Source organism: Aethalodelphis obliquidens, unplaced genomic scaffold (assembly GCF_003676395.1).
Source record: "Aethalodelphis obliquidens isolate GAN/ISIS:26980383/991018 unplaced genomic scaffold, ASM367639v1 scaffold9, whole genome shotgun sequence".
Classification (NCBI taxonomy): domain Eukaryota; kingdom Metazoa; phylum Chordata; class Mammalia; order Artiodactyla; family Delphinidae; genus Aethalodelphis; species Aethalodelphis obliquidens.
Genome location: NW_020837953.1, coordinates 50,790,585 through 50,802,156, shown reverse-complemented (window position 1 = coordinate 50,802,156; position 11,572 = coordinate 50,790,585). Strand labels below are relative to the sequence as shown.

General features: G+C 65.6%; 1 protein-coding gene across 1 annotated transcript in view; it reads right to left on the bottom strand.

The window, feature by feature from the left end:
* MEGF6 (multiple EGF like domains 6) overlaps window positions 1–11,572 on the bottom strand; it is a 97,576-nt gene that overhangs the window by 12,722 nt on the left and 73,282 nt on the right. Inside the window, 12 exon segments of the mRNA XM_027110441.1 lie at window positions 227–361; window positions 438–572; window positions 1,182–1,310; window positions 2,934–3,062; window positions 3,801–3,932; window positions 4,294–4,458; window positions 4,972–5,094; window positions 5,418–5,537; window positions 6,482–6,619; window positions 6,967–7,089; window positions 8,407–8,529; window positions 9,446–9,571. Coding sequence (XP_026966242.1) covers window positions 227–361; window positions 438–572; window positions 1,182–1,310; window positions 2,934–3,062; window positions 3,801–3,932; window positions 4,294–4,458; window positions 4,972–5,094; window positions 5,418–5,537; window positions 6,482–6,619; window positions 6,967–7,089; window positions 8,407–8,529; window positions 9,446–9,571 — 1,578 coding nt within the window.

The window sequence follows — 11,572 nt, the reverse complement described above, 5'->3', positions numbered from 1 at the left end:
CACACACACACACACACACACACACACACACACACACACACACACACGAGTTCCCGCCCTCTCGGGTGCACAGAGACAGGCGGACCTGTGGCTGAGTCACCGCCGCGTGACCAGGGTGGGGACATGGCAGGTCAAGGTGCCACCAGGACCAGCACTTCTGGTGCCCGGAGCCCAGCACGGGCCAGATGACCTGCACCCCACCCGCACACCAGGGCTGGTTGCTCACCTTGGCTGCAGTCCTCCCCCTGGTAGCCGGCAGGACACTGCTTCCCACACTGGCCGCTGACGGGGTCACAGGCCACGCCCGGGGGGCAGGTGCACGCCTGCCAGCAGCCTGGCCCAAAGAAGCCCGGCTGGCACTCTGCAGGGGGAGAGGGAAGAGGGGTCTGCAGGTTTCCGCCGGCCCTGAGGCCCTCCCTCCGCAGCTCTGCACTCACCGTCCTGGCACCGCTCGCCCCCGAAGCCCGCCTTGCAGGCGCAGCTGCCGTCCCTCCTGTCACACGCGTGCGTGTTCCGCTGCTCACACTGGCACTCCTCCGAGCAGCCCGGCCCGAAGGCCCACGGAGGGCAGGCTGCACCCCAGGACCAACCGTGAGGGGCCTGCCCCCTGCGGGCACCCACCCTCCCCAGCCCAGGGTCTCCGGGACCCCACGCAGAGCCGCTGGTTTGTGTCCATTCCACAGATGAGAAACAGGGTCTCAGAGAGGCACTTCCCAGCCAGGAAACGCGCAGGTCCTCACTGCCTCCCTCACACAATCCTTCTACAAAGAGCTGCTAGGATGAAGTCTGCTTGCCTTTAGCCAGCATCCCACCGCCTCTCCCATCCCAGGTGTCTATGGACGCAGAGAGCGGTGACCCCACCGGGGGCTCAGGACTTGCTGCCAGGAATGTCCTGGAGCTTCCGAGGGAGGCCTGCCCCTGCCCACGCTCAGCCCACCCACCAGCCTGGCTGGGGCCGGCACCGCCCACCCGGACAGGCACCCTGGCGGCCAGTGCAGTCCAGAGGACGTGGCTTTGAGCCCACAGACCCCACACCCCAGCCGGGGCACTTGCTGAACCCCCGCATCCTCATTTGTAAACAGTGACAGTCCAACACAAGCTGGACCACGGGCAGGAAGCACCCGGCCCGTGCTGGGGCCCCGCCCCCCGGCCACGGGCGGCCAGCGGGCAGTGGGACTCACCCAGGTGGCAGAAGCGGCCGTAGAGCCCCGGGTCGCAGAGGCAGGCCCCGTAGAGGCGGTGGCAGCGGCCCCGGTTGGCACAGTGACACTTCTTAGCGCAGTGCTTGCCGTAGAAGCCTCTGGGGCAGCCTGGGGGAAGCGGAGCCTCTTGACTGCCCACCTGGACATGGCCCCGCCCGAGGAGACGCTCCAAGGGGCCCCAGGACCAGCACAGGAGTCAGGAGAGACCTGGGCCCCCAGCAGCCCGAGGACCCTGCACCCCAAACAGGGAGGGTCCCGGGGGTGGCGAGGGCATCACGAGGGCAGGGCAGCCACGAAGTGCACCCCGTGGATGCGGCCATCTGCCCTGGCTGGCCCGTGCCCCTAGGGTCTGCGGCCTGGATGGCGGCCAGAGTGGGATGCCAAGCACGTCCCCAGCACACACATGGGAGACGCTCAAAGAAAGCCCACCCTCCTCGTCTGACCGGCACCTGCAGCGTCCTGACGTCTGTCCCTCGGTGGTCACCTAGCCTGAACCTCTGGGCCTCACAGAGGGAAGGACATGGGCCCAAGCTCAGGGGGCCCAGGACCAGGACAGGGCTCTGGCATTCCTTCCCAAAACGCTCCCCTCCAGCTCTGTCCTGCCCCCGTCCTGCCTACTGAAGGGCCTCAGGGAGCTGGATGGTGACCCCAAGGTACGTCCACATCCTACCCACCAGGATCACCAGGTGGGGCCATCCTGCACTGTCGGAGCAGGCCCAACCCAACAAGTGTCCTTAGAAGAGAAAGGAGAGGGAGCCCGGAGACGAGAAGAGGAGGCCAGAGGCACAGACTGGGGGGAAGCAGCCACGAGCCCGGGGCACCTGGAGTCTAGGAGACTAGTGCGGGGCCCGAGAATTGGGACGAACGTCCTCAAGCTCACCTGCACGGGCACACTTTACCCACAGGACCCCGACTGAGACCTGGTCTCCAGGAAGCCACACCACGTCATGAGCAGAAGCTCAGAAGCTCTAAAATGCAGACGCTTTATCTGCCGGCAGCCCCTTGGGTCCGTCAGGGCCCATCACGCATACAGCGCCCAACAGGCAGTGGGCTCTCAGCCTCGGCAGAAGAGGGATGGCAGATCGCAGGGGAAGATGGGCGGGGACGCTAACCAAGCCGAGAAGGTGACCAGAGGGAGGGGGTGGAAAGCCCTGCCTGGCCGCCCCGGGGCTTAGAAACCTGCCCCGCAGAGTTCCCACGGGCAGGGGACGGGTCCACCGATTGCTGCCATCCGCTGCTAAGGCAGGAAGTCCTTGATATGTTAGCGACATCCGCCAGCAAAAGAAGCAGAAACTTAAAGTTCTGAAGACTTTAAGATGAAGTTATCAAGCACCTGGGAAACTCATGTGGACTCTAGTTCCTCCAGAAATGTTGCAACTCCCAAGTTAAAAAGGATGGTAATGTCGTCCCGTGCAGCCGCAGCCCGGGCGTGCTCCCTTCTGCAAATCCCACCCAGCCATCATATAGCTCTCCTTGAATGCTTCCAGGAACAGGGAGCTCACTACCTCCCCGGGGACCCTGTTACAAAAGTGCTATTCTTCCAACAAGTCCTCACCACCTGCTATAGTCAGACCCCAGGAGAATCATCAGACGTAGAAAATTCAATGCCTCTTCCACTAAAGGGTCTCATCCTTCCCCCAGAAGAGAGGAGACTAGGAGCTGAGAGGTAGTGCCCACCCCTCCCCTCCACCCAGAGGACAACCCTGGAGGCACAGGAGGGGCCGCACCCACCGTCCTCACAGCGGGCTCCACTGACACCCGGAGGGCAGCGGCAGGCCCCCGTCACAGGGTCGCAGGTCCCGCCGTTCTGACAGCTGCAGGAGAAGCTGCAGTTCTTCCCGAAGGTGTCTGGGGGACAAGCTGCAGGGGACACAGAGAAGCACAAGGGTCACTGGCCCGCAGGAGGACTCGGGGCCCAGAAGCCCCTCCAGAGACACTGAGACACCCTCCTGGGGGTCGAGCCACCCAGTTCAAAAGCAACTTCCCAGAGTAGCACCCGATGGCACTCGTGCTCCCTGCCCCTGCCCACGGGCACGGCAGACATCTCTAATCAATTGCCCCATCCTCTCCCTCTGAACTCCGACACGTCCACCTTCTCAACCAGCACTTTCAGAGTGGGTCACTGGCAGACCCTCAGACACGGTCACTACGGCCCTTGCGACTACTGGGGTCGCTGGACAGGGCGTGGACAGGCTCTGGACAGAGCCTGCAAAAGCAGCTTTCAAATGTGCTTCGGCTGCCAACTTGGTGCGTGGCCCGGGGAGGCGACCTCTCCCCTCTGGGACTCGGGCATGACTGGCCCACCCGCTCGCTGCTCTTTATGTCTTAGTTGTTGGCTTGTCGCCGGACCCCCGTCCACCGTGACATCTGTGAGGGGCAGACAGCAGGCCCTGCTAGCCCCTGGGGTCTCCCAGCGCCCAGAACAGGGCCTGGTAAGGAGCAGGAAGCCAAGAGACCCTGAATGAACGAGTGAACGAGTGAACAGATGGACCTGTGGAGCCCCTGCCCAGGGCCGGCAGGGAGGCATAAACTGTGTGTGCTGCGCAGGTCCTGGGGCTCAGGGGCCCCGCCCACACCCTGCCCTCACAGCAGCCTCACCTTCATTGCAGATGAGCCCGGTCCAGCCGTCGGGGCAGTCACAGCCACGCAGGCTGGGGAGGCAGGTCCCCCCGTTCCTGCAGTCAGCGCAGGTCAAGCTGCAATCTGGGCCAAAGGAGTCGTCCAGGCAGACTGGGGGACACAGCGGGAGAGGGGCCTCAGAGCCTGGCCCCTGGCACTGGACCCCGCCCAGCACCAGGCCGGAGAAGGGGCACAAGGGACGTCCTCAGGCTGTGAAGGCCCCACGTGGGCGAGCGGAGACGTGGGACCCAGATGGGGGGCCGGGAAGGGCTCTAAGCAGAGAGCTAGTGGCCCCATCCCAGGCTCAGCCCCGGGCGCACTGGGCAAACTGACCAAGCAGTTTGGCCTCTCTGCGCCTTGGTCCAACGAGGCCCTCACGGGAGCCCTTCCTCACACCCAAGACCGCAGGGTGGGCAGCAGCCGGGCGGAGGGGGCGCTGGTAGAGAAGCCCTGGGGACGGGCGACCTCTCACCAAACTTCTCTTGCAGTGTGTGTTCGCCCCGCGCCGCCTCCTTCTCAGCCCCGACGTGGTCATCTTGGAAGAGGTGGGGCAGCTCGTCCTGGAGCACCGCTATGTGCGGGAGGGGCTGCACCAGGGGCAGGTGGCCGTCCAGGCCCACCTCGGGCATCTCCAGGGCTGGGCGGAGCACAGAGGGCCCTGAGCCCCTGCCGCCCCCCCCCCCGGCCTCCCCGGGCTTGGACTCCCTGGCCCTCAGTGTCCAGAGGCAGCTCCAGGCCTGAGCCCCACCCCAGGGCCCCTTCTCACCCCAGCCACTCCTGACCCTACTTCTCAGGACAGAGGAGGCTCCGGGTTCTGAGGCCCTGACCCATGCCACGTCTACTCCGGCTGTCCTGGCTCCCACGCTGGCCCTAGGGACCCTGAGCACGGAGCGGGTGTGGGGACAGGAGCAGCTCCCTGGCCCTCTGGACGCTGCCCTCGGTCCCGGGAACCGCGTCCGTCCTCTCATCTGGGCAGGGCAGGAGCCGACTCCAGGGCCCCTGAGTAACACCCTGCCTGGGGGCGCCTGTCTGTCCGGCCCCTCCCCCCAGCTCTGCTGCCCCCGGCCTGTCCCACGGCGAGAGGCAGGACAGAAGTGGGGTCCGTCCAGCCAGGAGGGTGGGGTCCCCATGGTGGCCAGCAGAGACTCACGGCTGCAGCCCCGGCGGTCCTCGCCCAGCAGGTAGCCATCCTCGCAGGAGCACTGAAAGGAGCCGGCCAAGTTCGTGCAGCGGTGCTCACAGCCGCCACGGCCGGAGGTGCACTCGTCCACGTCTGCGGGCACACCCAGGGCAGCTGGCGCCTGTCCTCCGGGGGTCGGGGTCTCGGGGGCCCCTCCTGCCCCAGCCCTGCCCGCTGCACAAGTGCCTGCTGGGTGATACCCAGGCCACAGCCATCCTCCTGTGCCCAGGGTCAGAGGGACAGGGTGCACTGCCTGAGGGAGGCCAGGCTGGGAGCAGCCAGGGGTGCAGGCCCAGCCCGAGAAAAAGACAGTGACCTCAGGCGGGGGACGGAGTGGGCAGGTCCCCACAGCCCTGCCGATGGCAGGGGCCCAACCAGCACCCACTCCCCAGCCAACACAGCTGCCTACCGCTCACCCTCACAGCCGCAGCCATCGGCGCCAAGCTGGTAGCCGGCAAAGCAGCTGCACTCGTAGCCGCCAGGGCTATTGGTGCAAACCTGCTGGCAGCACGGGGAATCGGCACAGTCATCGACATCTGCAGGGCACACACCACAGCCCGGCTGGCACCCAGGTGCCCGCCGCGTGTGCATCCTTCCACAGCACACCAGTGTGTGCATACCTGCACACAACCACGCACACCTGCACACACCACACACACACCTGCACACAACCACACGCACAGCTGCACATACCACACGCACAGCTGCACATACCACACACACACCTGCACACAACCACACGCACAGCTGCACATACCACACACACACCTGCACACAACCACATGCACAGCTGCACATACCACACGCACACCACACGCACACCTGCACACAACCACATGCACACCTGCACACACCACACGCACACATGAACACACCACAGGCACACCTACACACGCCACATGCACACAACCACACACACAGCTGCACACCACACGCTCACCTGCACACAACCCATGCACACCTGCAGGCTCCCACACACACCTTCATGCAACCCCATGCACACAACCGCGCACACACCTACATGTGAGTTGCATGTACTCGCACACACTCACACATGCACTCATGTCCTGGTCCTGCACACACAGACACACGCAAGACACAGGTCACGGCCCCAGGGCCGTCCCGCCTGCTGTGGGGGCAGACTGGGGGCTGGAGGGTAGTGGGGAGTCATCCCGGAAGCAGGGTCTCCCCGTGCAGAGGGCGTGCTCGCACACCACAGTGTTTCGGGTGCTACTCCCGGCACGTGGGCATTTGACCAGGTGGCTGAGCAGAGGTGGAGGTGTGGTGGGCGCTTGGCAGGGTGGGTCGCGATGCTGCCTCTCACTAGGCCCCCTCGTACTCCTCCCGCCTCCACCCGGGGCAGGACTGGGGGTGATGGGAGGGCGCGTCCTCATCATGGCATCAAGGCCAGGTGCAGACCCAGGGCAGCAGCAAGTCCCTGGCTTGGGGGTGGGGCGCCCGGGAGGGAGGCGGCGCGCACCAATGCACGTCCTCTGGTCCTCGTCCAGCTCGTAGCCGCGGGGGCAGGTGCAGACGGGCCCTGTGTTGCTGTGGCTGCAGCTGTGGGAGCAGCCGCCGTTGTCCACCTCGCAGCTGTTCACTATCTCCATCTCGATCCCTGCGGCGAGACCCGCCCCAGGGACGTGGGACAGGGCTGGGGTGACACCCCGAGCCAGCACGGCCCTCCCGGCCCCAGCCGCTGCCACCCTGCTGGGAAACAGGCAGCACAGAGCTCCTGGGCCAGGCGGGCTCTGGAACCCTCTGTCCTCCTGGGGTCTCCCGTCCTCCTCCCACCCTCCCGGGGCCCACACGCAGCCCCCAAGCCCAGCACTGCCCTTGATTGACAAGGAATCTCTGCCCCTCGGCCAAAGCGAGCTGGCAGCCGTGGTGGGCTGGGACTGGGGAGCTGTGTTGCCCCGCAGGCCCCTCCACGCCCCGTGGTGTTATTGCCCACTGCCCACTCACGGTAGCACTGCCGGCCATCAGCACCCAGCTCGTAGCCTGCGTTGCATACACACTTAAAGGACCCATGAGTGTTGAGGCAGCCGTGGGCACACTGGGCCAGGCCTGTGGCACATTCATCCACATCTGGGTGGGAGACATGGGTGGGGTGGGGGGCTCTGGGCCACTGGCCTGAGAGACTCGGCCCCCAGGGGTGGTCTCTGCAGAGGGGTCAGGGCCCAGGGCCCCAGGGCCCTCTCCCACCTACCCTCTGAGCACCTGTGTTTTCACCATCACACTCCAGGTATAGAGCCGAGCTCCCTCCCAGGGCGAGGAAGGCGTGGCTGGAAGTCTGGGCTCAGGCCCCACCAGCAGCATCAGGTGAGGGGCTCTACCTCTCTGAGCCCGCGGTCTCTGAGGTGTGCATGTCCCGCCCTCGCCAAGCCTCCCCCCATCCAGGACCGGGCACAGGAGGAGCCTTTTACCACCAGCCTCTGGGGGGCCATCCGGAGAAAGCGCACGCTGACATCGAGGGAGAGGCTACCAGCTTCTTCCCCGCAGCCACGTGGCATTGGCCTCAGGACACAAATCCCAGTGTCCCCAACAACTGCTTTGGTCCCACCCCTAAGAGTCCACGGGACGAAGCTGACCCTCAGGCCCGTCTCCCACTGCACCCTCTGAAGCCACCTCCATCCAGAGTGCCAGGACGTCACATTGGCAACGATGCCTGAAATGCTTTCCTGGTGGTGACGTGGAACCACAAGCTTCCACACCTGCGGGCCCCGTCTCTCTGATGGCCATCCGGCAGGATGCCTGGGAAAATGACTGCTGCCTGCCCTGGACACACCGTATCGCTTCAGAGTTACGGGGGATGCGCACAGACCCCTCCCCAAGGCTGCTCGTCCAGAGCCGCCTGTAAAGGGAGGAGCAGGGACACCTGAGTCCCATGACTGGGAAACTAACAAACACCGCATAGCGGACACCCATGCAGCCAGGAGGTGGGAGCGCGTTCTAGAGAGCTGCGTCCGACCGGGCTCTGGGGTGATGCTAAACGTGCCCACGAACAACAAGCCGTAGAGACGCCTGGACGCCGCCACGGGGCCGCCACCCGGGTCACGGGGACGCTGCTTCCTCTCTCCTCCCTCACCCTTTCCTGTCTCCCTAACAAGCAGGTACTACTTAGGTAACACGAGAAACATATAAAAATAACAAGGCAACCTGAGATCTGCCTTCCTGCCGACATGAGACTCTCGCTGGGAGCAGCTCCTTGGGTTCCTGCCCCTGCTCTCTACCCTCCACCCCCACCCTGCCCCCCAGCCCCGGAGATAAACCTGCGTCATTCCAGGTCACCCAAGGGTGACACCAGGGGCCGCCCCACACCCACAGGCCAGTGCAGGGGGATGCAAGGAGGCGAGCCCCGCACAGCTGACCTGGACCAGCCCGAGGGCAGGGAGGGCGTCTTACCTTCGCAGGCCTTGCGGTCCGCCGCCAGCCGGTATCCTGCGTGGCACTCGCAGCGGGCAAGGCCCCGGAGCGCCCGGCACGTGTGCATGCAGCCGCTGTTCTGATCCGTACACGGGTTCCTCCCTACGGCCGCAGCCAGGAGGCATGGAGGCAAAGGCAAGAGATGGGGGGCTCTGGCAGTTCAGGGTACCTTCTCCAGGGCCTCTCGTGAGGCCCCCACCTGGAGCTCTCACCCCTCCTGCTCTGGCCTGACGGGCTGGACAGTGGACTCGGGGTAAGATTAGCCCCGGGCATCCCCAAACAACTGCAGAGAAGACAGCAGGGCAGCGGCCAGGCCAGCGCTGGTCAGGCCGCAGGCTCACGGCCAGCTCCCCCAGTGCCTCCTCTCCTGTCGGAACCCCCAGCCCCGGGCCCTGTGCCGCTCTGCCGTCACTGCCGGCTTCGGCCCCTCAGACCCACACTCCTGACCCAGGAGCCAAGAGGCCGGGCATGGTCAGAGCTACTCCCTCAGAACCTGCCCTGCCCCAGTCCCCATTTCCACTTCTCAGGGGTCTCCCAGACCTGCTCCACCTTTTCCATCAGAAGAGCACCCCCTTCCATGACAGGTAGTCCTGCGACCCCAGGGCAAGGTGTCAGACGGGGCCTGGGCAGCCGCCTCCGCCCAAGGGCCAGGGCTGGGGTCCCACGTGCCCATGCCAAGCCGAAGGTGGGCCTCAGAACCGGGGAACATGCAGGATGCCCTTCCTTTTCACCCCCGTATCCCCGTCCTGAGCTTCCTGCCCCCCGAAGATGTGTGACCCCAGAGCCAGCCTGACAGGCTTCCTCCCTGGTGCCCGCAGGGGCTGGACGATGCCTCACAGCCTCTCGGCAGCCGAGGGGGCCCCTGCTGTCCCTGAGGCCCCCCTCCAGCAGCAGCAGCAAGGCAGGGAGGGGCTCAGGCTGTGGGGTTCCCGGGCAGGTCTGTGGGTGCGTGCAGAACGGGGGTCCCAGTGGGAGTCCCAGCCCTGGCCCTCCCCTTCCCGCCGCCGGTGGCACTCACGGATGCAGCGCTTGCCATCCTCCTGGAGCTGGAACTCGGGCCGGCACTGGCAGCGGTGCTGGGTCACCGTGAGCTGAACACAGTTGTGTTGGCAGCCGCCATTGCCCACGGCGCAGGAGTTGATGGCTGGGGACCCGAGAGGAGCCAGGTCAGCCCAGGACGACGGCCTGGCCCCGGGCAGCCACAGAGCACCTCCTGCAGGAAGACTCCGGGCCCTTCCAAGCCCCTCCTCCTTTCTGTCCACATCCCAGAAGCAGGGGCTTTGAGAGGGCGACACTGTTCCTGTCCAGTTCGTGGGCCTGGCTTTGCTTCTCGGCCCACACACAGGATACGCAGGGCCGTGGTCCGAATCTGGACCCTCTGGCCCAGCCTGCCCCAGGACTGGGTGTAGGGAGGCATCACAGAGCAGGCCGCCCACCCCGATGGAAGCCCAGCCCCACCCAGCACAGAATGCAAAACACCGGGGTCCCCTAAGAGCCAAGGCGTCCAGGGCTCAGAGTCCGAGCAGGCTGGGAGGCTCCCTGGAGGAGGTGGCAGGCCAGCAAGGGCTGGCGAAGACCCCGACATTCCACTATCTAGGTTATCAGGCCAGGCCAGAGGGGCAGGCGTGGGCCTCCGTGGATGGCCACCATGACCTGCGGGCCTGGCCCCCAGCTCCTAACGGACCAGTGCAGCTCCTGCCCACCCCAGGCCAGGCCTCACCCCCACCTGACCTCACACAGTCCCCGCTCCTCCCAGCAGCTGTGGGGACAGCACTTGGTAAGGCCACAGAGCCAGGGACCTGCATCCCGCTCCCAGGATGCCAGGGGTCCAGGTGTTCATGCTCAGGCCCACACAGGGCAAGGCTCTTGCAGGTCAGGCTGGCCGAGTGGGTGCCCAGGTACTGAGTGGATGACCTGGGGCTGTGCCTGGCGGGGGGTGGGGCCCACTCAGAGAGGCTGGGCACCCAGAGAGGGCACCTGGACTCTCGTGCCTCCTTCAAGTCACTGGTAGTGACCTCGTGGTCAGGGAGGGACAGGCCCCGTGCTCTGCAGCAAAGCTTTGAGAATGTGTTACTGTCTGTGCCCTGGGGAGGCGCAGGCCACTGCCCAGCGGGCCTGGACCAGAGCAAACCTGAGGCCTGGTACTAAAACACTGTGACCGCCAGGGGGCAGGGCTTCACCCCCAGATGCCACCTGTGCTGTCATCACAGACTGCAGGGCGCCACTGGCCTCAGGGCCCAAGTTTGGAGAGACCATTTATTGTCATGGGTTTTGGGGGCCAGGAGTGGCACGCCCCGCACCACCGACGCCAGTGGGTCCGGGAGCAGCCGGACGATACGCGGAGCACGTGAGCGGCCTCAGGGCTCGGAGCAGCCCAGGCCCACGCTGTCCGCCAAAAGCAGAGCTTCCTTCAAAGCAAGTATGTTCCCCCAAAGTCAAGACACAGCACTCACGATCCTGCCAGTTCCCACATGGGGCGAGTGTGTGAGGAGCCCGTGCCCGGGTCCCCTTCCGGGGCCGAGCCAGCCCTGCTGGGGTGCGGAGGATAGCCAGGGTGGCAGTGTCGTGTGGCTGCCGCGTGTCGGGGAGGCGCAGCAGAGACACGAGTCCCAGGTGGAACGGAGGCAAACAGGGCGGCCACGTCTAACATCCCGCTCAGCCTCTGGGCCCCCTGTCCAGCCACCCACCCCCGACTCTGCTGACGCTCGAGGCCCCGCCTGCCTCTCCTGAGACAGCTCTGCTTAAGGCACCGCCATCAACTCCGGAGAGAGGCTTCCGAGCGTGGCCTGAGCCGGCCCATTCCTGGGGCCCCTTTCGTGTTCACACCAACTGCATCCCTGCTCAGAGCTCATAATAGGAATCAGAAGCCCTTCCTGGCAGCGCCGGGCAGGCACACGGAGAGACGGGCTCGGAGCCCGGGGCAGGGCAGCCGGCTGGGCAGACACCACAGCAGCAAGGACGACCTACAGAGCTGTGGCACGGCTGGAAAGCAGCCCTTCCAGACGGCAGAGCCCCCAAGACGGACCCAGGGCAACCCAACTCCGGGCCCACAGGAGCCCACCGGGGGAGAAATCCCAGGCGGGTGGGGGCTACGGAGGGGTCCGGCTCCCCATGCAGCCTCGCACCCTCCCAAGCCTGTCTCTCA